This window comes from Engystomops pustulosus, chromosome 2 (assembly GCF_040894005.1).
Source record: "Engystomops pustulosus chromosome 2, aEngPut4.maternal, whole genome shotgun sequence".
Classification (NCBI taxonomy): Eukaryota; Metazoa; Chordata; class Amphibia; order Anura; family Leptodactylidae; genus Engystomops; species Engystomops pustulosus.
In genome coordinates this window covers 59,371,243-59,397,467 of record NC_092412.1, presented here as the reverse complement: position 1 = coordinate 59,397,467, position 26,225 = coordinate 59,371,243, and the positions used below count along the sequence as shown (strand labels likewise).

The 26,225-nt window shown below is 43.0% G+C and overlaps 2 protein-coding genes across 6 annotated transcripts in view; one reads left to right on the top strand and one right to left on the bottom strand.

Moving 5' to 3' along the window:
* Nucleotides 1-1,316: 1,316 nt before the first annotated feature.
* LOC140117765 (HIG1 domain family member 1C-like) lies at nt 1,317-16,853 on the top strand. Of its 2 annotated transcripts, none has more exons than XM_072134811.1 (4): nt 1,317-1,443; nt 5,349-5,448; nt 14,600-14,734; nt 16,241-16,853. In XM_072134811.1, the coding sequence occupies exons 2-4, from the start codon at nt 5,358-5,360 to the stop codon at nt 16,303-16,305; spliced, it is 291 nt and encodes a 96-aa protein (XP_071990912.1). In that variant the 5' UTR covers nt 1,317-1,443; nt 5,349-5,357; the 3' UTR covers nt 16,306-16,853. The 2 variants fall into 2 exon arrangements, with proteins under 2 accessions (XP_071990912.1, XP_071990911.1); XM_072134810.1 differs by having other exon boundaries at nt 1,354-1,443; nt 5,327-5,448.
* A 3,157-nt stretch (nt 16,854-20,010) lies between these two features.
* Nucleotides 20,011-26,225, bottom strand: part of SLC11A2 (solute carrier family 11 member 2) — a 65,744-nt gene continuing 59,529 nt past the window's right edge. For 3 of the 4 annotated variants that reach the window (XM_072134805.1, XM_072134807.1, XM_072134808.1), the window contains exons 17-18: nt 24,276-24,305; nt 20,011-23,278 (exon numbers count right to left, since the gene is read on the bottom strand). In XM_072134805.1, the coding sequence (XP_071990906.1) occupies nt 23,198-23,278; nt 24,276-24,305 (111 nt within the window). In that variant the 3' untranslated portion in view covers nt 20,011-23,197. The remainder of the gene's footprint in view (nt 23,279-24,275; nt 24,306-26,225) is intronic. The other variant, XM_072134809.1, reaches the window with a different exon arrangement.

The following is a 26,225-nucleotide window of genomic DNA, read 5'->3' as shown; positions in this document are numbered from 1 at the left end:
AATTGGTTTATCTGTAATTTGTGTTTCTAAATTGTTGAGGGGTTTATGTAAAGAGTTTCCTAAGTATTGGAGGAGGCAGTTAAGGTTTAAATGAGTACCAGGGCTAAGAGCGTAGAATTTAGTGTAAATGAGCCATCTTGCTTGGGTGGGTATGTACTAAATTTTGATGCTCTATGTAAACCCCATAACAAATATAGGAAGATTACCACAGTCACAGTGCCTGGTTCTATGAGTAAGTGTCCCAGGTTCATCATGCTTGATTTTGATGGAAGATTTTCTTTAAAGTGGTTGGCCACTCTATCCCATGTTTTTTGTAATGTGTGTGTAAGTGAGGGGGACAATATATTAGGTAATTTAGCAATAAATGTCTATTAGTAGTTCTGCACTGCTTTCTTGATATATTTGAAGTGAAACCTCCTGTCTTTTTACCTCATCAGCCAGACATTCCTGCCCATAAAATGGCCGCAGATGGAGGGTCATGTGATATCTAATTGGCGATTATTTATAGACAGTTCACACAATCCTCCATTTGCAGCCATTTTATGGACAGGAATGTCTGGCTGATGAGGTAAAACACAAGAGGCTTCACTTTACATATCAAGGAAGCAGAGAAGAACTATTAATAAATGTACATTGGTAAATTACCTAATATCCTGCCCCCCACAACTACACACATTAGGTGCACAGAACGCCAGGTACTCGGACAAGGGCGCGCAGCTACGACGAGCTGCGCGCTGAAGATGAAATGGTAGGTGGAGAAAAGAGGCTACTGGGGCGTGGCGTAGACGCGACGTGTAGCCTCATGTCCGGCTACTCCACGCCCCAGTAGCCACATACTCGCTTACTAAAAGATAGCCGGGACGTGAGGATTAGCCCAAAAAAGGGCTATCCTCACGTCCCGTTCATCCACCTACCACCCAATTTAGGTAGAATCGTGGGGGTAGGTTCCCTTTAAGTCCTTTAATCCATATCTTACAAAGTTGAAGAAAGGAAAGAAGGAGAAGACCCATATTACTAATAGGCTCCCATTTACCACACCTCACACTTATTATGCAGCCCTAATGCAAGCCACCACATAATAATGACCTTTTCATACAACTCGAGGTTTCGGTTTATTTATATGTAGTTGCCTAATCAACTACAATCCAAATCCTACGTATAACGTTGTACAGGTTGGCATGCTCGGGAGGACTACAGGTCCCAGCATGTGTGTATAGTGTGACAGGACTATCATATACTATAGCGCAGCGCCCCCCGATGGGAGAACACACTTGGCCACAGCAGTGTTATTATTATACAAGCCTCGAGCCTTCCGATTGGCCGCGCGGTTCCGTGACGTCACTGGGTCCTGGCAGCTGTCGCCGCCGCGATGTGACTGCGCAGTAGATCTGCTTGGCGTCAGGTGGCAGCGGTCAGCGCCGGGCACGGGAGGGGCAGCGCAAGGTGGGTCCTGACCTTGTACTCTCATAGAGCGCCACTAATGCGGCACGGGATGTTATACGTTATTATACAATTATTGGGAAATTGTTATAAGTTATTACAGATACAGGACATGCTGGGGCTTGTAGTTCTCCAGTACATTGTGTGCTGCGCGTGTGTATATGACATGGGGGCACATAGTTCTGTGTAACTTCCCCAGTTGTTGCTATGCAGGTTATACTATAACCTATGTGTATCCCTATTGCAGATTTTAATTACAACTATAAAACCCATATATAAGAGCATCCCCTGCACCTCCCTGTACATCATGTTTCAATCAGACCGAGATCATTTCCAAAAATGTGATCCTATGTAGATTCATTTATATACAGTACATATCCTAACAATAATAATCTTTATATAGCGCCTTCATATTCCGTAGCACTTTACAGATTCTGGGGAACATATACAAATAAAATTAGACATTACAGAGTACCGTATATACTCCAGTATAAGCCAACCCAAGTAAAAGCTGAGGTCCATAGTTTTAACACAAAAAACCTAGTGACTCGAGTATAAGCCTAGGGTGGGAAATGCATTGGTCACATCCTCCCCAGTATATAGCTGGCGCCTGCCCCCAAGTATATAGCCAGCACCTGCCCCCCCCCCCCACTATATAGTCTGCCAGCCCCTTCAGTATATAGCCAGCCTCTGCCACCCAGTATATAGCCAGCCAGCCCTTGCCCCCCCAAAATATAGCCTTCCAGCCCCTGCTACCCCCAGTATATAGTCTGCCAGCCCCTTCAGTATATAGCCAGCCCCTACCCCCCAGTATATAGCCTACCAGCCCCTGCCTCTACAGTATATAGCCTGCCAACCCCTGCAGTATATAGCCAGCCAGCCCCTCCCCAGTATGTAGCCTGCCAACCCCTGCACCCCAGTATAAAGCCAGCCCATCCCCCCCCAGTATTTAGCCTGCCAGGCCCCCCAGTATATAGCCAGCCAGCCCCTGCCCCGAGTATACTAAGCCTTAATTTAAAAAATGAACACTGTACTAACCATTATGAGGCCCCCCTTCCCCGCAGGTCCTCTTCTTGCTTCGGATGCTCTGGTGCCTCCTCGGGTCCTCGCGCACGGCTGGTACACACAATGATGTCAGCCGCTTGCCGCTGTCATTGTTTGTGCAGCGGGGACCAAAATAGGATCCCAGCGACCCAAAGTACCTTAAAGAGGACCCAAATGACCCGAAGAGGCACCGGAGCCTCTGAAACGAGAAGAGGAGCTGCGAGGGGCTTTGGAAAGGTACACTGTTCGACCGAGCTAGGTTTTTTCTGCAAATTTTTGTGCTGAAAAACTCAGCTTATACTCGAGTATATATGTAATAACAGTCATCTAATGCAGTGTTCCCCAAGCTTTTTGTATCTGGGGACCAGCTGCACCCAAATCCCAAATTTTTTTTTTACCATGGCCTGGTAACTTTCTTACTATGCTCCCTGGAAAATAAAATTGTAAATTGTAATAAAATATCTAACTTCAACCCATATCATTTGCCATTTCCGGCCGCCCCTGGTCTGAAATGCCCTTTTCCTGCAGCTGCCCATTTTTCTGTAACCCCTTTTTAATGTCTTGATAAGAAGACGGCTACAGAAAAGGGGACATAATAACACCCCGTTTTCTGTAGAAATCCCCAGACAACTATAATGTCCCTTTTGGCTTTTCACTGTGAGGAAAAAAAAAATACATACCACATATACGCAAGTGTAAACCGATGTACCTCCCCTTACTAATAACATGTCCAGCAGCGGCCTCCCCTTACTAATAACATGTCCAGCAGCGGCCTCCCCACACTAAAAACATGTCCCAGCAGCATCCTCCCCTCACTAATAACATGTCCAGCAGCGGCCTCCCTTCAATAATAACATGTTCAGCAGCGGCCTCCCCTCACTTATAACATGTCCCAGCAGCGGCCTCCCTCCACTAATAACAGGTTCAGCAGCAGCCTCCCTTCACTATTAACATGTTCGGTAGCAGCCTCCTTTCACTAATAACATGTCCGGCAGAGGCCACCCTTCACTAATAACATGTTCAACAGCAGCCTCCCTTCACTAATAACATGTTCGGCAGCGGCCTCCCTTCACTAATAACATGTCCGGCAGCGGCCTCCCTTCACTAATAACATGTCTAGCAGAGGCCTCCCTTCACTAATAACATGTTCAGCAGCGGTCTACCCTCACTAATAACATGTCCCAGCAGTGGCCTCCCTCCCCTAATAACAGGTCCAGCAGCAGCCTCCCCTCACTAATAACATGTTCAGCAGCGGCCTCCCCTCACTAATAACATGTTCAGCAGCATCCTCCCCTCACTAATAACATGTCCAGCAGCGGCCTCCCTTCACTAATAACATGTTCAGCAGCGGCCTCCCCTCACTAATAACATGTCCCAGCAGCGGCCTCCCCTCACTAATAACATGTCCCAGCAGCGGCCTCCCTCCACTAATAACAGGTCCAGCAGCAGCCTCCCTTCACTAATAACATGTTTGGCAGCAGCCTCCCTTCACTAATAACATGTCCGGCAGAAGCCACCCTTCACTAATAACATGTTCAACAGCAGCCTCCCTTCACTAATAACATGTCCGGCAGCGGCCTCCCTTCACTAATAACATGTCCGGCAGCGGCCTCCCTTCACTAATAACATGTCCGGCAGCGGCCTCCCTTCACTAATAACATGTCCGGCAGCGGCCTCCCTTCACTAATAACATGTCTAGCAGAGGCCTCCCTTCACTAATAACATGTCCAGCAGAGGCCTCCCTCACTAATAACATGTCCAGCAGCGGCCTTTCTTCACTAATAACATGTCCGGCAGCGGCCTCCCTTCACTGATAACATGTCCGGCAGCGGCCTCCCCTCACTAATAACATGTTCAGCAGCGGCCTCCCCTCACTAATAACATGTTCAGCAGCGGCCTCCCCTCACTAATAACATGTTCAGTAGCGGCCTCCCTTCACTGATAACATGTCCGGCAGCGGCCTCCCTTCACTAATAACATGTCCGGCAGCGGCCTTCCTTCACTAATAACATGTCCGGCAGCGGCCTCCCTTCACTAATAACATGTCCAGCAGCGGCTTCCCCTCACTAATAACATGTGCAGCAGCGGCCTCCCCTCACTAATAACATGTTCAGCAGCGGCCTCCCTTCACTAATAACATGTCCAGCAGCAGCCTCCCCTGACTTACAACATGTCCAGCAGCGGCCTCTCCTCACTAATAACATTTATTATGTAGGCCCCCCCTACCTGAGTTCTGCAGCTTCAGTCATCTGTTTCCATCAGCGCAGGAGCCCACGCTATATTATTCACTATGAATAATGAAAGAATAGCAGAAGTTACAGTTCTATACATCTATTGTATCTTCCCTTTACCTTCCATATTATTTAATTTCCGTCATGCTGTTCTATAAAGGAGAACATAACAGAATATAGTGTGAACTGGACCATAAAGGAAACCTACCATTTGATTTGATGCAGTATGAAGCAAACATACCTTGAGAATGCTGTAGCTATACTGATGCAGGATCATCTTGGATAATCCCTGAACTGAGTGGTTTTGCTGATAAAACAATTATAAAATTATGATTATGAAGCTCTGTCCCTTCTACGGCTAGTTCACTGCTTCTCCTAGCACGTGGGTTATTCACTGCTGCACAGGATGATGTAATCCCTGGGTTGTGGCTGAAGGAAGAATAATCAATTGCTGCAGCATCCCCCAGCTGGTGTGGATGAGTGATCCAGCTCGGGTTGATTAGTTATGCCTTGACTAAATCATGACTAAGCTCCATTTGTAATGTGTTTATCTAGGCAGCCAGCCTGACACAGCTTTCCCAAGGTCCTGAATTTTAGAATTCTTTTTTCAGCATGTCTTCCTCTTCCACACAGAAAGCAAACATGTCTTCTGAGGAATGGAAACCTCAAGAAAGGATCTCAACCTCTAGGAAACTGATCAAAAAGTCTAAGGAGTCGCCTTTTGTCCCAATAGGTAAAGTATTAAATATTTATTTGGTAGTATACTGTATAAGTTGGGTTCTGTGCACATTGAAGAGTGAATCAGAACAGGTGTCACTTGGGATGGTTTAGGGACCTGCCGCTGCAGAAGAATTTAAAGGAGTTGTCTACTTTACATGTTTTTTTTTGTTATTTGTGGAAGGGCAGGATATTAAGTAATTTACCAATATACATATATTAAATGTTCTATGCTGTTTTCTTATTATGTAAAGTAAAACTGGTTCAGAAATGTCCTTGTGAAGGGAGAACTGAACTGAAAACTCAATTGATATATTTCCCTGTAGTTTTCAGCTGTTGTGTTTTCTTCAGCCTTTCATATTTATTTTAATCCCTTACTGACATGCAATGTATATGTACGTCACACTTTAGCTGCGGGTGTACGGAGAAGGATCACGAGCTAAGCCCTCTCCATAAAAGGTGGTTGTTTGCTGTTTGCTTTAACAAACATCCTAGTGCTAGCACTTTTTGATTTCCGCTGGCGAAGTAGGTGTCTTAGGCTACGCCATCTGGGCTGTTGCCCGGGTTGTATAGTTGCAGAAGATCTGTGCCAGATCATGTGTAAAATCCCTGTATACAGCCATACTGGCCATACTGTAGTATGACAGTATATGGTAGGATCAAGTACCTTAGGGGGTCAGAAAAATAGAAAACACAAATGTTTAAAAAGTGGTTAAAAATTTATTTTTTTAGATTAATTTAAAAAATTTCAAATCACCCCCCCTGTTTCCCTAGAACTGATATAAAAATAAACTGTAAAATCAGTATTGCCACGTCCCAAATATACTAACATTCCTGGCGTTGAACCCCAGTAATGGAAAGTAGCCCCTAAATGTCGGAAACAACAATTTTTTGGACCAACATTTAAAAAGTGATCAATAGATGGTACAATCCCCAAAATGGTAGCATAGAAAATGTCAGCTCATCCTGCAAAAAAATGACAGCTCAGAATAAAAAAAATGTTTTAAATGTTTTAAAACTCAATAAAACTTATATAAGTATCCCCATGATCGTGCCAACCCAAAGAATAAAGGAGATGTGTCATTTGGGGCGCACAGTGAAAAGCCATAAAAACCAAGGCCACAAGAAAATGGCGCAAATACGTTTTCTTCCCAGTTTCACTGCATTTGGAATTTGTTTCCCGCTTCCCACAAGCCATGGAGTATTAAATACTGTCACTATGAAGTGCAATTTGTTAAACAGGAAACAAGCCCTCACACAGCTCTTTCCATGTACAAATAAAAAAAGTTATAGATTTGTGAAGGTGGGGAGTGAAAAATGGAAAAGGAAAAAGCCTGGACGTTAAGGGGTCAAATAGAAAGATCTACTTTACCGAACGGAAATGTAATTAGCACTGAGCGCAGCCAAACAAATGACATTGATAGTAGTTGTGAGTATTGAACCAATAATTTCCAACAATGTCTTGCTGGCTTTGAGATCTGCACTTACCTTAATATATATGTGTATTTACACACACACAGACACACACACATATATATATATGATCCATAGAGATGATCCATAATGTTAATGCCTTTTTTGGGGGGGGTTTTGTGTTTCCATTTTTTGCTTGTTCTTTGTTTTTCCATGTAACAAATTGTACCTTCCAGTGATTGTATCTAATATTCCATGCTATGTACTGGGAAGCGGGAAAAAAATTCCAAATGTGGTCAAATTGGCAAAAAAACAAGTAGCAACTTTTTTGTAGGCTCTGTATTTATGCATTTCATATTTCATTCCAATTGACACTTCCATTACTCCTTAGGTTGGTATGATCATGCTAATACCTAATTTATATAGGCTTTAATATGTTTTGAAAGATTTAAAAAAAAAAATGAAAATATTCCATTTATAAAAAAAAGAATTTCTTAAATTTGCCATCTTTTGGCGCTATACATTTTTCCATACTACAGTGTACAGATGCATGTATGGTCTCGCTTTTTGCGGGATGAGATAACATTTTGATTGACTGTACAACCAATCATTACCAGGAATCAGAGGTCGCATTAACGCCTCACCACGCATCATAGACGTGTGATGAGGCGCCATTACCCCCCAAAATAATTGCCATGCGTAAAGTTACTTTGGCAATTATTACCTGTAGCGCACAGGCTGAGCGGCCCGGCGCGCGCTGCAAAAGAGGTAAGTGTCTGTAGCGCGATCACAGCGCGTGCCGGGCTGCTCAGCGCGACACGTGACACAGTGATCTGTGTCAGCAGCGCTCCGGAGCGAGAGCGCAGGCCCCGGGAGACCTGTGGACAGCGGGGCAGCTGCTCCCCTTCCTGCTCCATCTCCCTACCTGCCCGCAGCTGCCTGCATTTATGTCGGGACTTAAGAGCAAGGCCGGGTGAGTGTGTGCTGTGTGTAGTGTAGTGTGTGCTGTGTGTAGTGTAGTGGAGTGTGTGCTGTGTGTAGTGTAGTGTGCAGTGTGCTGTGTGTAGTGTAGTGTGTGCTGTGTGTAGTGTAGTTGAGTGTGTGCTGTGTGTAGTGTAGTGGAGTGTGTGCTGTGTGTAGTGTAGTGGAGTGTGTAGTGTATGCTGTGTGTAGTGTGTGCTGTGTGTAGTGTGTGCTGTGTGTAGTGTGTGCTTAGTGTAGTGTAGTGTGTGCTGTGTCTAGTGTGTGCTGTGTCTAGTGTGTGCTGTGTGTAGTGGAGTGTGTGCTGTGTGTAGTGGAGTGTGTGCTGTGTGTAGTGGAGTGGAGTGTGTGCTGTGTGTAGTGGAGTGGAGTGGAGTGTGTACTGTGTTTAGTGGAGTGGAGTGTGTGCTGTGTGTAGTGGAGTGTGTGCTGTGTGTAGTGTAGCGGAGTGTGTGCTGTGTGTAGTGTAGCGGAGTGTGTGCTGTGTGTAGTGTAGCGGAGTGTGTGCTGTGTGTAGTGTAGCGGAGGGTGTGCGCAGTGTGTAGTGGAGCGGAGGGTGTGCGCAGTGTGTAGTGGAGCGGAGTGTGTGCGCAATGTGTAGTGGAGCGGAGTGTGTGCGCAGTGTGGGGCGGAGCGGAGTGTGTGCGCAGTGTGGAGTGGAGTGTGTGTGCAGTGTGTAGTGGAGCGGAGTGTGTGCGCAGTGTGTAGTGGAGCGGAGTGTGTGCGCAGTGTGTAGTGGAGCGGAGTGTGTGCGCAGTGTGTAGTGGAGCGGAGTGTGTGCGCAGTGTGGAGCGGAGTGTGTGCGCAGTGTGGAGCGGAGTGTGCGCGCTGTGTGTAGTGGAGTGTGTGCGCTGTGTGTAGTGTGCACAGTGTAGTGTGCACTGTGTGTAGTGTGCGCAGTGTGTAGTGGAGCGGAGTGTGTGCACAGTGTGTAGTGGAGCGGAGGGTGTGTGTAGTGGAGCGGAGTGTGTGCGCAGTGTGTAGTGGAGCGGAGTGTGTGCGCAGTGTGGAGCGGAGTGTGTGCGCAGTGTGGAGCGGAGTGTGTGCGCAGTGTGGAGCGGAGTGTGCGCGCTGTGTGGAGCGGAGTGTGCGCGCTGTGTGTAGTGGAGTGTGCGCGCTGTGTGTAGTGTGCACTGTGTGTAGTGTGCACAGTGTAGTTTGTGCAGTGTGTAGTGGAGCGGAGTGTGTGCGCAGTGTGTAGTGGAGCGGAGTGTGTGCGCAGTGTGTAGTGGAGCGGAGTGTGTGCGCAGTGTGTAGTGGAGCGGAGTGTGTGCGCAGTGTGTAGTGTAGTGGAGTGTGAGCGCAGTGTGCGTGGCGTATTACCAACATTTTCATACTCCTCCTTGGGTAAAAATACTCCTCAAAAATGGTGAGAGGAGTATTTTTACCCTTCTGGAAAAATGTTAGTGCGACCTCTGCCAGGAATAACTGTTTTTATATTTTTCATAGTTTGGGCATTTTGAGATGCAGTGTGCCTAACATGTTTATGATATTTATTTTTATATCAGTTCTAGGGAAAGGCAGGTGATGTGAACTTTTAGGGGGGGTCTATTTTTTTTTTTACTTTTTACTATTTTTTAGACCTCAAGGGTACTTAAACCCTTAGGTGCCTGATCACTTCTACCATACACTACAATATGCACTTTGCTAGTTATCTGTAAGCATTTGCCTCCAGCCTGGGAGTCTATTATAGGTCCATGGAAACCTGTCACATCAAAAATGCAATGTGAAGCCATCTCCAGACAATATACTAACGAGCAATAAGTGAGAATATTGATATATAGCTTTGATACTAAAACTTCACGATTCTATTCATTAAATCTGCTCAGTTTAGGCCATAAAGTCCGATTGGTGCATTGACAGCTGTCACTTATGCACTTTCATACAGGGAAGGTCAGTCACTGGGTAGGACCACCCTGATGAAAATGAATAAATGACATTACTGGATCTGTTGTAAGAATACTGCATTTGAAAGACAAAGTAAGTGAACCCTTTGGAATTATATGGATATCAGCATTGATTACTTAGGTATCAGACCATATTTTTATGAGTCACACTTGTTGGGACAAACTAAAGCAAAAACACAACAGTTTAAACCTTCAGGATCTGAAAGTTTTTGTGTATTTATACAGGAGGCGTCTTGAAGCCGGTAATCAAAGGTATTTAAGGTGTAAGACAAACTGATACTTATATAGGTTTCGGGAAGTTATTTATTCAATGGTAAAATTATTATTATTATCAAACATAAGCATGTTTTGGGACCAAAGTTCCAAAGATACAGAGACTTGAAAAATCTCAGCTTTTTCTCCAAAAGGTGGCAGGAAAAAAAAGTCTGTATTGACCCTAACACTTTAAAGAGAACCTGTCACTAGGTTTTACCCCACTACATTTCTAGTCCCCTATTATGAAATGTCCTTGTTAGAATCCCCCCACCCATTTACAATACAAAATCTCCCTAAAGTCAGGCAAATATGACTCTTCTCACTTCATTTTAACATGAAATGAGTCAGGTGTAGTGGTTGCAGAGGCAGTGTCACTTCAGATACTCCAGTCTTCCGTTATATAGTACCTACAAATATGCAATTATGTCATATTGAAGACAATCTCACCTTTAAGATCACATCAGACTTATGGCTTTGTCTGCTACAGAACCAGAGATACAGGCAGCTAAAAAACTTAGTTGGAAATGCAGGCTGCAGATAAAGATCCAGTTCCAACAATATTTAACTGCCTGTATGTCCAGTTCTGTAGCTCACAGAACCATAAGCATTGATGGGAACTGAAAAGATGAGATTTTTTTTTTAAGATGATACCAGCAGCATGGTGCTACAGAACAGAAGATAAGGGCATTTGTGACCCTCCCCCTGCATCCTCTAAAATTCACTCATCTCATGTGAAAATGAGGTAACAATAGTATATTTAACTGGCTTTGGGGGAGATTTTTTATAGGGCAATGTGTGAGATTTCACATAAAAAGGGAATTTATAAAGGACTAGTAAAGGGGGCGATTAGTAGTTTAGTGGGGAGAAAAAGGGGTGACAGGTTCCCTTTCAGGTGAGTCCCCCTGCACCAGCAGACACGACCCACTTTTCAAAGAGGTTCTCACCCCATAAATGCTGTCCTCCGCTCTCTCTTCTTTTCCATTACCAAAAAAGGCTTTTGTACAAATGATTAAATATCAATTCATCTTCAATACATTTTCATTATTACACATGATACACAGTTAATGGACATCTATGTCTTAATTTCTTTGCCAGTATGGATTGGATGGATTGTTACCAACATTTGCTGAGAATTTCATGTCGATATCACCTTTAGAGATATAAATTCTTAGTAAATTGGTGATGGATTCAATACTTATTTCTGCTATTTGTTCTTTTTAGGAAAGACTTGTTAGTGTGAACAATGCCTTGATGCAAACAATCATCAAGATATAATAGTGAGTTGTGAGATACATGAAGCTGAAGACAGCTTTGTACAGCATTGTGAAAGACCTAGATTTACACAAAATCACAGTTCAACAATTTTTTACTAAAGGGAATAAGCATCCAGTTAAGGTTTCCAAAAGCAGGAACTGATAATCAGGGCCATATACAGCTCCCACCAATCACTTTAAACTCCCCCCCCCCCCATCAATCACTATATACAGGTCCCCAAACAATCACTATATACAGGTACCCAGTAATCACTATACACAGCTCCCCCAGCAATCGCTGTATACTGTTCCCCCAGCAATCGCTGTATACAGCTCCCCCAGCAATCACTGTATACAGCTCCCCCAGCAATCACTGTATACAGCTCCCCCAGCAATCGCTGTATACAGCTCCCCCAGCAATCACTATATACAGCTCCCCCAGCAATCACTGTATAATGCTCCCCCAGCAATCACTGTATACAGCTCCTGCAGCAACCACTATATACAGCTCCCCAGTAATCACTATATACAGCTACCAATAATAACTACATACAGCTCCCAGTAATTACTGTATACAACCTCCAGCAATAAATATATATAGCCCCCAGTAATCACTTCATACAGCCCCCCTATAATAACTATATATAGCCTCCCATTATAACTATATACAGCTCCCTTATAATAACTATATCCAGCCCTCCTATAAGATAAGATAATAATCCTTTATTATTAGTCCCACAGTGGGGAAATTCACATAATAAATATATACAGCCCACTTTAACTATATACACACCCATAATAACTATTTACAGTCCTAGGTAAAATAAAATTGTACTCACCTTCCTTTGTTCCCCTGTTGTGAGCCGTCCTCATCTTCCCTCGCGGTGTCATGATACCCCCGAAGGTGTTCTAAGATGGTGGCACTTTGCTGCTGGCAGTGCAGTGACGTCACACTCTGCTTCGGCAGCAGCTGGGTACCTTCATTTTAGTACACATCTGATGGTCTATGGCAGTGCGAGGGCCTACTATGGGGGTACCGGACCATAGAACCAGACCACAATTTACTGTCGGCGGTTTTGGCGGTCATCACTTGCTCATACTAATGCCCTGCAATAACCATGTCGGCTGAAAGGCTCGGTTCAGGCAATGTAGAGGGCAAACCTGGGAACCTTCATTATGTCCCGGCTGTCGATTAGAGAAGACGGCACCTCACAATGCGATTGTGTGGTGCTGAGAGGACAAGCGGGGTATGTCCTCCCTCACCGGGTATGTAGATCCCGTGGTCATTGCTGTGTCCGTGGGATCTGACGGGTTAACAGTTGGATTGGATGTCATTACTCTTGTGCAGAACTTAGGCTATGCCGATAGAGAAACCTGTCGTCCTAGCCTAAGGCCCCTTAGTGGCCTATGATAAAACCCTTATGGTCACATGCTGTTCATTTCTTTCTGATCCTCCTTGAGATGGTTTTACTCCTTCTTTGGAGTCCAGCTGTGTTTAATTAAACTGATTAGACTTGATTAGGAAAGGCACACACCTGTCTATATAAGACCTCAAAATCATAAGGTCTAAGGAACTAAACTGCTCAAGGAGCTCAGAGACAGAATTGTGGCAAGGCACAGATCTGGCCAAGGTTAAAAAAGAATTTCTGCAGCACTCAAGATTCCTAAAAGCGCAGTGGCCTCCATAATTCTTAAATGAAAACAGTTTGTGGTGACCACAACTCTTTCTTGACCTGGCCGTCCTGGCAATCTAAGCATTCATGGGAAAAGAGACTTGGTGAGAGAGGTAAAGAAGAACCAAGATCGCTGGGATAAGCAAAAAAAGAACTTTTTTGATATTACCATTTGGCTGCTATGAAACAAAGAGTGAAAATTTAAAGGGTTCTGAATACTTTATGCACCCACTGTTCATAGTAAGGAGTGGAGAGACCACAGTGTTTGCCCACACAAAAGATAACAGAATACAACTTTTTATTGAAGTGTTTCTGGGTCTCGAGGGCTCATCCATGGACTGTTTATCCAACAGAATGTTAAAGGACTACAATCCACAATTTTCATTTTGTGCAGAACTATCAGATTTGTATCAGTCATACTAGTACATAGGAATTGAAAAAGAATAAAGTATTCACAGTCCACACTATTAGCGTATGAAGCAGTTGGATTGAATGTATTAAAATAGCCCAGTTATCTGTCCACTTAGTATAAATAAAAGATGCCGCGCATCCATTCTTCATGTAATCTCTAGAGCCTAGCATATAAATAGGCACATTTTATCTCACTGCTTAGTGATGTCCATATCAATATGCAGGTCATGTAAGAGCTTATGTCTGCTGAGAAGATGTATAAACCTGAGAATGCGCACCCTCTTTGAATTCCATCAGGGCCTAATAAAAAAAATTTGGCCATTAAAGGTTAAAAGGTAATTAAAAGGTTTATACAGGCAGTACCGGACTTTAGGACACCCAATTTACAGACAACCCGCTAGTTACAATTGGTGGATAGGGCCTAACTTGTGTTCGTGGGAAAACCACTTTAAAGAGGACCTGTCACCCTGGTCAATTCTCTGCAGGTCATGCCACTCTCCGTTATTGGCCTAGATTGATCAAAAATAGTGCAAACTGCCCTAAGTGCAAAATAGCCGTGAGCAATATCCCGCTTCCAGAATGTAGCAGAAAAAAGTTTTAGTTAAAAGTCCACTTCATTAGAAAAAAAGTTAAAAACATCTTTGGACGTCACTAAATCTTAAGTCTGACACGTTTCTAAACCATCAAGGTTCAAACTCTTGTACAAACTCTTTTCTGATATGTTGTGAAAGCTGGATATTCCTCAGTGCTATTTTGGATTATACTTCTGACCCCATTAACCCAGACATCCGTCATTCTCGTACCAGAATACACTATACCATGGGGATGAGCTAAACCATTCCTTTTCTTTATTGCCCTAAGTGCAGATTGTGGCAGATGATTGAATACTGGCGCATGGTCTTTATAAATCTGGCGCATCTTGCACTGCACTGGAAGTGGGCACCATTTTTTGGTGCACCTTTAATACAGAGAATGCAACAGAATTCTGTTGAGTCGCTGTAATAAATGTGGTGCATGGTCTGAATCGGCACTGGAATGCCCCTTTAGGTGGCGAATTTTGTGCCGCAGCGGACACAGTGGAGCCGTTACACAAAACTGGTGCAGACACTTTATAAATACATGTGCAAGCAGTTTGCAGGTTCTTTTCAGTGCAAAGTCAGAAAGAAAACTGGTGCAAACACTTTAATAAATGTGGGCCATTCTGTTTTGCCTGCAGAGGGTTCTGATGACACAGAAGTCAAGACACCCTTGTAATGTTTGCCCTTTTCTTGCAGGGATGGCCGGCTTCCTGGCTGTGGTGGCTTACGGCCTGTACAAAATCCGCAGCCGTGGGAACCAGAAGATGTCTGTACATATAATTCACATGAGAGTTGGTGCCCAAGGATTTGTTGTCGGTGCTATGACTCTGGGTAGGTTGACCGTTGGTTTATCGCACCTTTTGTAATATTTGGACTTAATCATGTATTGCAGTATTATCAGTGTTACCGGGCTAACAGAACTGTGGGAGAGAGAAAATTAAGATAACGCGTCACCATTCCGAAAGTTTTTAAGACACTTTAAGAGACTGGAAAGATTATTAACAAATTAGTTTTTCTCTCAATATGCTATCTGGGATTTCCAATGATCGTATACTGACCCCTTTTAGTCTACATGTCAACGAATCAGTAGTCCATGTAAAAAAATTTGGGGCATGCCTTATTTTTTTCACTTGTGAACTGTGGTAATAGAACAAAAATACTGCCATGTTATACTTTCTGTAGTTTGCCTTTCTAAATTCCTATCATAATTTACAAATCCTAATTACAATTTAGGGCCAAGGCAGAGGTGAATAGGCCTGTTATTAAACCTCTTTGGAGTGCTGTGACCCTAGGGGCCAAAGAATTCAAAGGAATTAGTCCATGGTCTGCTTATACAGGCAGTGTAGCATTTCATACCTGGACTGGAGAAAAATCCATGGACCATGAATTGCCTGTCTATGCAAATGGTCCAATCCAGTTTAGAGACCCCGTACATGTTGCGGTCATGTGTGACACCCGCAGCTTCTGGTATTGACATAATAGTACTGATTAGTGCGGGAACTCACCTACTGACATGCAGTACTATTACTTTAAATGTCGGAAGGGGTTAAAGGGAACCTGTCACCACATTTTTCACAAATACAGCTAGTGATAGGTTCCCATAGAGCCCTAGTAACTAACTTTTACATTTTTAATATTTTTTAAAATTTTAGCCAAATTTTTTTCCCGCAGATCCCCTTATACCAGGAGATTATATATACGAAGATTATAAGGTTGATTATACATGGACAAAACAAAAAAAAGACACACACACAGGTGTCCTGACTAAAGCGCATACTAAAAAGTTAATGGGCTTCCCTGTGCGGTGCTGGAGTCTCCTAATGTTATTAGCTGAAACAAACACATTATTTAGTAAAACATTTTTATTTGGTATTCAAATTAGTCTGCGGTGCTCTGCACAAACCTTCAGGCTAATTTGAATACCAAATAAAAGTGTTTTACTGAAGAATGTGGCCGTACCGGCTAATACAAAGGCAGATTGCAGCACAGCCCAGGGGGACGGGGAGGCGACTACTAATCATCCACTATCAGTGATTCTGATGGGAGATTGGATAAGGCAATATAGTGTAGCACCTGCTCGGGGCTGTGCCACATATAGGAGCTGAACCCACATATTGCAATCATGAATGGATACAGCCACGGCTGTGAGTGATGACAAGTTTGTTGCAGTTTTGCAGACAACAGAACGGTTAAAAAACGATGTACAATAATGTTTTACATGCATCATGTTGGGGGGGATTTAGTATAGGATTGACCAATGAAATAATTTGTTATTATCCATGTAAATGATCTATTAGTCCTTTCGCTTTGTATGACCTTTTTTTTTTCCTGATTTAGGAGTATTATATTCCATGTACAAGGAATATATAAAGCCTCGTTTTCATCATGATGATGACGACTGAAGTTAAAGTGGAGCCTGCCGGGAACTGCTAATGCCAGCGTAGTCTGGTGATTATCCTTCTGAACCCCGGACAAGCTCATTCATATTGTGTTTTACTACTAACTTATCACTAGTATTTAATTCTACTTTGTAACATTACTACAATGTATTGACTGTGGTGGTGCTGTGCAGCAAAATTTGTTGTATTGTAAGTTCTAGCTGCAGTTTGTGAAATTGTTAGATGTCTTTGTTACTGTTTGGTGCAGCTTTTACGTGGGGAAGAATGGACTTTATACATTATATATCATTATGATGCTTGGAGTCCTGTCCTCTGTGGTTGGTCCGTGAAATCCAACCATCGTATGGTCAGTGATTTGTGAACTGACCGTGGTCGTGTCAGGGTGGCCTTATTACAAGCCTGTGCATTAAATGGGCATTCCTATTTTGGCAAATTAATGTTATTGTTTATATGTTAAATTATACAATTTTCCTATATACTTTCGGTATCAATTCCTCACAATTTGCTAGATCTCTGCTTTCTGTCATTCTATAAGAAGCTTCTATGTTTACTTCTAGTGAATAGAAATCTGTCCATGGTCACACAGGTGCACGGCTCATTATATCACAGAGAGTAATTAGAGCTGTGTGTTATAATGAGCCGTGCACCTGTGTGACCATGGTCAGATTTCTGTCCACTGGAAGCAAGCATAGAAGCTTCCTATAGAATGGCCGCAAGAAGAGATCTAGAGAAGGAATTAGTACAGTAAGGCTACATTCACACACATGTATGGGGGACGTATATACGGCCGATACTTCTATGGGCTCACGGCCCTGTACGGGAGCGGTACGTTGCAGCACACGTGCGGCACTGTACCGCTCTGTAGCCTGGGAAAAGATAGGACATGTTGCCGTGCGCTGTATCTTCCCATGGAGAGGGGCGGGGGTGAGCAGCGCTCATCCTCTGCTCCTCTCCGCAGCGCCGATGTATGCCCGCCGTACTACGGTACGGCGGGCATACATCGTGTGAATGTAGCCTAAAATTGGAAAATTGTATAACTTTTCATTATTCAAACAACCACATTTATTTGATGAAATAAAAACACCCCTTTAAGCCCTTCATGGGTGTTAGAGATGAGCAGACTTGATGTCCACATCCGGATTTAGCCACCCAACTTAATTGTATTGCCAGATCAGCAAATCTGGCAAATTGACCCTTCTAGCTACTAGCCATGGGTATGATAGGCTAGGAGGACACCTGGCCAATCATAGCCATGGCCAGTTGCTAGCCCCAAACGTCGGGTCCGCTTCTCTCTAATGGGTGTTTGTCTGTCACCCGTGCCTGCTGTAATCTTTCTTTATACATGCTTATAGAAAAAAAATGTATCAAAAAGTCTTTTGCATCCTAAATAGTGCCATAAAAAATATTCACTGTGCCTTACATAAAATAATCCATCATACAGCTATATTGGTGGACAAAATTAAGAATAGATCTTGAAATCCAAACATAGAAATTTTGATATTGACCCACTGAATAATTTTAATATTTGATGTTCCAGTTAAATTCCTACCGGTATTCCTGATGGTAACTTCCTTTCTTTCTACTTAGCCCTCCAGTGCCTTACATTATCTAGAAACGTTATCTGTTCTTTATGCAAATGAACTTCAGAGGCTACTTGGGCGTGGAGTAGCCCGGCCGGGAGCTTAAGTTTCACCTCCTGGGGCAAGCCGCAGCTGGGCGGGCATACGGCAGAGCGCTGCTCACCCCTCTCCACACACAGGGAAAGGTAGAGCATGCGCTGTCTTTTCCGTGTATGGCACGTCTGGCTGTCTATGGAGACACATATACGTCCCCCAAGCAGTCGTGTGAATGAGGCCTTACTGTGCATGCATGGGAACAGCAGAAGAGCGCTGCAGTGGTGTAGCTTCAGCCCCTGGCTGGGCTACTACATGCCCCAATAGCCTCTGAGGTTCATTTGCATAAAAGGCATATAAAGTTTTTAGTTATTTAAGGGGAAAAGATTAGATAAAGACAGTGTAGGGATTAGGACAGGAAGGAATACCTGTTAGTGACTCATGGTGGCAGGTTGTAACTATAACCCAAATATAAAGCATCACATACTATGTACTACTATGGGAGTGTTTTCAAGAATGTATTGTTTATTTATGCACTTAATAAATATGATAGTAACATCTTCTGTAACCACTTTTTTTTTTTTTTTTAAGAAAATCAGCACAGAACACAAGATCATTCATGTTGTTACTTTATTACTAATACTTTCTGCAATGCTGGTTACATAGTATTTGTTTTCAGGAAATTCAGGAAAGGCACATGGAGAGCCCAACCTAACAACATAGATAGCGATAACTAAACAGTTTTTTTTCATTATTTCAAAAATGATGTGGACCTCAACTTAAAAGTGCAAAAGGATAAATGGAATCACTGACAAGGAAGAGCTTGGTGACCACTAAGCACTGGATGTTGGAGGAGGCAGAGGATTGCAGACATAACACCTAAGGACCACAACTTTTTCTTATAATCACATAAAGTGAGCTTTATAAACAGCAAATTGTTATATTTTATGTCAGAAATAATGTACCATAAACACTCGTGTATAAGCACATTTTTTGTGCTGAAAAACCTCACCTTGGCTTATACACAAGTCAATAAAAAAATAAACTTACATACTCACCCTCCGGCGCCCGGAAGCGTCTCTGCCTGCTAATAGAGCAGAGAGACCAAAGAGGAGCCGCAACGAGCATCGGGGCGCCAGAGGGTGAGTATCTAAGTTGTTTTTTTTATGTGCTGGCTGGCTGTATACTATTGGGGCTGGCTTTATACTACTGGGGGCAGGCTGTATACTAAAGGGGGCTGGCTGGCTGTATACTACAGGGGGAGACTGTGACCAATGCATTTCCCACCCTCGGCTTATACTCGAGTCAATAGGTTTTCACAGTTTTTGGTGGTAAAATTAGCGGTCTTGGCTTATACTCGGGTCAGATTATACTCAAGTATATACAGCAATCTACATTGATTAATATTTGATGGGTTTTTTTTAAGGGGTACAACAGTGTTTTGAAAAATAGTATATCGACATAAAACCTTAATTTTGCAAAAAAAAACAAACAAACAAACTAGAGTCACCTATCAGCAGGCAGTGCACAGGACTTTGCTGTGAATGACTTCAGCACATCTGCGGCCACAGAACATCACTAGTCTCCCACACTGCTCTGCTGGGATTTTTGTCCACTCTTCTTCCACAGTTCTGTGACTGTTGTGGGTTTCTTTGCCATAACTTTGTCACCAGGGATTTTCCAGAGGTTTTCTTTTGGGATTAGACCAGGACTCTTGGCTGGCCAATATATTGTTTCAATGTTTTACTGTTCTCCACCACCACCTTTCACTGACTTCTTTGCACACGTTGGGATCAGTGTTTCCCCAGTCAATGAACATAATGTTTCCCATCAGATCCAAATAAATTAAACTTGCTTTCATAACTAAAATGAACTGCGGACCACTTCTCCTCTGCACTGCAGAGTGGCTTTTCAGTTGAAATGCTCTTAAACATTGATACACTGTGTGATGAGATGGATTCTTATCCTGTTCAATGCTGAACTGATGAGCAATTACAGCGTTAGGGTGGTTTCACATTGCTTTTTTTTTCACATCAGTGATTTTTCACTGAACCTATTTTGGCTTATGGACACATAGGAACAGATTTATCATTGGTTTTGGCGTATAGAAGTTGCAAAAAAGCTAGTGAAGCGCCGTGCAATGCCAGATTCATAGACATAGAACTGTCCCATGGAGCCGCCTAATGATAAATCTCCCCCATACAGATTGGTTTTCTCTTCCTGGATTCAGTGATGCTCTTACTGAACCGTTCTTTTTAATGGGCTTTTTCACACTTTTCTTTCAGTGATCAGTTTAGAAGCTGTTCTTTTCACTGAAAACATTGGATCAGTGGAAAAAAAACTGAAGCGTGAAAAGGCCCACTGAAAAAAATAGGTCAGTAAGTCATCAGTGACAAATGACTGAAGCCAGGAAGAGAAAATCTGTATATGTCCGTAAGCCAAAATGGGTTCAGTAAAAAAAAACCCCAATGTAAAACCACCCATAGTGTTGAAACGGTTACCCATGGAGATTATCCTGTAAAATTCTATAAATTATAGACTTGGAACATTTGTGCATGGCCACCTTACGTGTTGTAGTGCCCTTTAAAGCTGCACTACAACTACAAGGCTTATACTGGAGTAAAACTGCTTATTTTAACTCCCCCAAATACAACTGCAAGTTTATTAAAAAAAAACGTATCAAATACTTTTAATGCTGTTCTCAAGGGGTTGTCAAAGAACTTCCCACACTACATAGACATTTGTATCTCCTTCATGGAGTGCGGTCCCCTGATGTAATTTTGTAGTAACCTGTTCAAAGAGGTGGATTTCCAGGTGGCTTTTTGAAGGGTAGTGTCGCGGAGTGAGCTGTGTCATGTCTGGAGCTTTAGTGTAGAACGGCCATGTTTGGCTTATATGGGAGTAATTCCAATTCGCCATAAGGGTGCAAGAATTTTAGAGTTTAAAGAGGAACTGTTACCCATAAAAATGCACTAGGAGGTGCTTACTAAAGTACCGTATTTTTCGGCCTATAAGGCGCACCAAAAATCCTTTAATTTTCTCAGAATTAAAAGGTGCGCCTTATAGGCCGGTGCGCCTTATATATGAACTTATACAGAAATGTACTACAGACAAGATGTACTGTACATTTACCAGTGTTTAATAGCTCCATCCCCAGAAATTTCCTGCACCTTCCCACACAGTACACAGGGTCCCCGGCTCCTGAAGTGCCTTGTCACCACAACTAACATTGTGCCCATCCTGCCCTCCCCTAGCACGGAGAGATCAGAGCTGCCATAGTGCCGACCACGAGGCAATCATCATCAGTAAGAAATCCCCCATACCTGACAGCCCTGTAACAGGGGAAAGAGAAGGAGCCACTGGGAACCCCACAGGAATAACACCCTGGCTGAGGAGGGAAGGAGAAGTGGCAGAGGGAGACCGCTTAACCCCTGCTGCATCACCCTGCATTAACCCCCAGCAGCCCATACCTCTGAGATCAGAGCTCTCTGACACTCTGAAGACACGTTTCCCGGGAAGTGTAGCTGGCTTGAACTGTGCACAGGTCTGCCACCTGCTGGTCATTTTTAGGTACTGCATTTGATCCTGCGCCTTATACTTAAGTGTGCCTTATATATGAACCTAGATGTCTTAGCAGGCATTTATTAGAGGTGCACCTTATACTCCGGTGCGCCTTATAGGCCAAAAAATACGGTAAGCTCCCAGTGCTACAACAGATGCCACAGTGTTACACTACTAGCCTTATCATAACCCTCGGATAAAGCTAGCAGACACTGCCGTCCTGTACAATCAAAACGCTCAAAAAGAGCTCTTCCTGCTATATAACATACTGCTTGCAAAAAAGACACTAGTAGAGATACATCGTTAGGCAGAATTCATGCACCAGTTTTAGGAGCTCCTCAGCACATCAGATCTATCACAGTGCATTTGTGAATTTTTTGGTTTAAAATTAATTTACAGACAGGGACTTGCATCATATTTTTCCGTCCACTGGACTGCGTCTGTGGGATCTGAACTGTACATGGGTCCATTTCCGTGGGCCAAGGATGTTTGTGTGCGGGGGGGGGGGGGGGGGCATAGAGGGATATTTTCTTTTCTACTGACAGTTCTAGATGTGGGAAAGGGAAAAACTATTTGGTGGAAACTGGAGGGGAGCAGCAGCAGAGGCTCATGCTAGAGGAGATTTAGGAAGTTGACTCTGAATAACATATTTCAGTGAGGGAGCAGCAGGGAGCTGTAATCTGCCAGGCACAAGGGCTATGGAATCTTTAATACATCCCTAGTGATAAATTATTTGAATCTCACTCCAAATATAATAGGCAAAAAAAGATGGAAAAGGTAAACATAGCCTTTAAGACAATTTTAGGTGCAAATTACAACAGAATTCTGTTAAATAGATCGATAAATCTACCCAAGTATGACAGCTTCTAAGTAAACAGTAAAATGACATTGTGGTGTAATACACAATTTCCACCCCAGTGTGATGACCATGATATTTTGTGTACAGTAAGGAGAAGGGTTATCAGGTACAAGTTTTCATTTACATTTTTGTAATTGGTGAATTAAGTTTCAGCTACAGGAGGTCCCCTACTTAAGAACACTCGACTTACATACGACCCCTAGTTACAAACGGACCTCTGGATATTGGTAATTTACTGTACTTTAGTCCTAGGCTACAATAAACAGCTGTAACAGTTATTACAGGCGTCTGTAATGAAGCTTTATTGTTAATCTTGATTCTTATGACAACCCAACATTTTTAATATCCAATTGTCACAGAGACCAAAAAAGTTCTGGCTGGGATTACAATGATAAAATATACAGTTGCGAATTACATACAAACTCAACTTAAGAACAAACCTACAGACCCTATCTTGTATGTAACCCGGGGACTGCCTGCATTTGTATTCCTTCCTATCAGATGTGTGGTGATCATACAAATAGTTAAAATTTGTCATATGGTAAAAACAATTATAAAACTTTCAGTACCCACCTATATCCTACCATTTACAGTCATATTGCTGAATAGTACAACCCAACCAAATAGGGCCACTATGACAAGACACTGGTTGCATTACACTTCGCATACCGGCTCAGATCATTAGAAAAGTGCTAAGAACATAATAAATATCACCAGAGCCATTATAATGATTCACTATTGAGTCCACTTGTATTGTACCCCTAAAGATTTGACATGGCATCTCTTTGTTGCTGAATTCTCCTAGATCTAGAAATAATGTAGGATCTCTAGAGCAAAGGAGTGTGCCATGTGATCCCCATCATCACCGGGGGGTGGGTAAGTCTTCCTTCTCCATATTGTTTAGCAGGAAAAGCTCAGGGTAGGTGGTCAAGCCCAAATTATACTATAATAGAAGAGAAAAAGACACATTAGAAACTGCACAAAGGAAAAAAAAACACAGCAAACTATAGAGAATAATGAATGTCTAGAAATGTATAATTCACAGCGCTATACAAAAAAAATACAAAAACAAACTTTTCAGGGTTTGAAAAGTTGCTTCAATTTGCGTTTTAAATACATTGAAGCAAATACAAATAGGTCAAATGTGGTCATATCCTTTAAAATGACATTGACAATTTAAAGAGAACCCGTCATGCAAAATAACCCCCCTAAACTAAATATATTTCCATAAACTGCCATTAGAGAGCATTGCCTCTATCCCTTCATTGTCCCTCTACATGCCTGTAAACCTAAGCAATGATGTCCTAAAGCTGTATGCAAATGACCTGTGAAATGTCCAATGAAGCATTAGCATATTCAAGCTGTCCACTCTATTCATGAGTGGGAGGTACAGCCACACCCCCAGTGCATGACTGACAGCCTGTATAATGGTGTGAGGCTGTATAATGATGTGATGGCTCCATGTGCTGCTGGCCACGCCCCCTGCAGCCTGTGTGTGCATGTCTGTGTGTTTAGGAGAGATACAGCAGCTCCAGGCAGCCATGTTACAGCAGAACATGTCAGATTCATGTGTAGCTGATGTCTGTGTCTCTCACCTGTATATTAGGAGGATGCAGCATGTCAGCAGATGCAATGCTTTACTATACATTACACACAGAGCAGGGGGAGGAGAGGGGAGGGGTAACAGGGGTGACATCACTGCCTCTGACCATGTGACCAGCCTCATTTACATGATAAAAAATAGATGATTTTACAATGAATAATGTATGAAATAACTAGATAAAGGCTGGGATGGATCCTTGTGAGCTGCTCCAACAGGTAGTAGTGACAGGACTAGTGACACAGACCTGATGACAGGTGTCCTTTAAGTGAATCAAACATGTAACATAAAAAATACACTAAAATCGACATGCAAAATTCATCTCTTCATTTGTACTTACACCATCCGTTGCCACTATTTGTAATGAAAGCTTGCAAAACAGTAAAAACATCATATATTCATAGGAAGGCAACACACTATAGAATAAACACCAACGTATCCCAATCGAGTGTACCAATAACTAGCTATGTAATGTGTATACCACATCTATAAACTACATATTTGTGAGTAAAAACGATAAACTATCATTTACAATACAAAAAGCACCAACAAACGGTATAAATAACTTTAAAGTTCCCAGCACAATGGGGACTCAAAATGAACCATTGGCTGTGGCAACATTTCTTTATCAGGTCAGGAAAAGTGTAGCTAGGCACTGGTTAGATGCGGATCCTCCAGGGTTGGGAGAGGTGATAAATATGACAGATAAAACTATATGGATGGAAATGAAGGTTTACCAGAAAAGGGGTAACCTCAAAAAATTTGAGAAACAGTGGTTCGCCTGGGTGGAGTTTCCAGGATTGGCAACTGAGGAACTGCGCAGAGGTTGGTTCAGGTTAACCTTGGGGAGTATACTGGGGCCGTAAGGGGTATTCTATCATACTGGAGGCTGTGTTGGATGCGTGACGACTTGGTGGATCAAGGGAGAGGTGACAGACCAAAGGGTTGTTGGGAGGGGGTGGGTTTGGGTGGACCTGGATGAATGTTCTATGTGTTTATACTAAATATACACTTGTATTAATATGTACTGAATGCTGGCTGTCACCTCCTGTGTTTTTTCAGACCCCCCCCCTCCCCAAAAAAAAATGGAAGACAGACAAGAGATGTCAGTAGCTTATCACAATCCCTTATAGCCAGTGGCGTAACTTGAAGGTGATGGGCCCCAGTGCAAAGTCTTTGCCAGGCCCCGACTGTATTGTACAGTTTATTGCACTAGTCTTCTTATACGGAAGTGTGACACCTTATGGGCCCCCTAAGGTTCTGGGCCCGATTGTGACCGCATCCTCTGCACCCCTTCACGTTACGCCCCTGCTTATGGCAGAGGTGGCACTCAGAGCCTTCCCTGTGGGCATGCAGATCATTACCCCAGCACAGAGTTCACCAGATAGGACTTGGTCCTGCGGTCCCAGGCATCACAGGATGTACCACATATATAGATATTTTGAAGTGACTGGAACTGCAGTAGTAATGAAGATGTGTGGACAAAGATGCATTCACATTGGAACTCCTGCTGTGAGCCCTGTGATTCTACCTGTTCAGAGGACCCTGGAGGGAAGCTACAGTAATAATCTGAATTTCTTCTCCTTTCTACTGTATTGGTGTCCTCAGGATGCCAATACAATTGAAACCTAGGACAGAGCAGGGAGCAATAGATGACGGCACATAGATGACACCTGCGTGCATCTTTATTTACATAGCACCATCATATTCCGTAGCTCTTTACAAATCATAGGGGAAACATACAAATAAAATATATTACAGAGTACAAACACAGTGATATGGAACAATAGGAGGGAGGGCCCTGCTCACTGGAGCTTATAATCTATATGAGAGAAGTACCATAAAAACAAGCAAGAATAGGACTTGCTCCGAGTTTTTTTCTCAAGGGGACTTAGCTCACACACAGGCCTGAGGAAACCACACCTGTGTGTATGAGCCCATAGAAATATATAGGGACATGAGCTAGCCGCAAAAACCAGCACACATGTAAAAAGCGTTTGTGTGCATGGCGCTAATTTTGGTGTATTGCCACATAGGCCCTTACTGATGCTTGTGCTTCTATTACTTTTTTGGGTTTTCTTATACCTGTATGTTTAATCATAAGAAAAGCGTGCATACAATGTTTACAAAAAAGGGCAGAGCTTGTAATACCTTAATGGGGGATTGATATCCTATATATAGAATAAGTATTCAATATCATATTGGTGAGGGTATAACACCCAGTACCCTCACAGATCAGCAGCTGATATACAGAGAAGGAACAGGTCGAACCATTAATCTGAATGGTAGC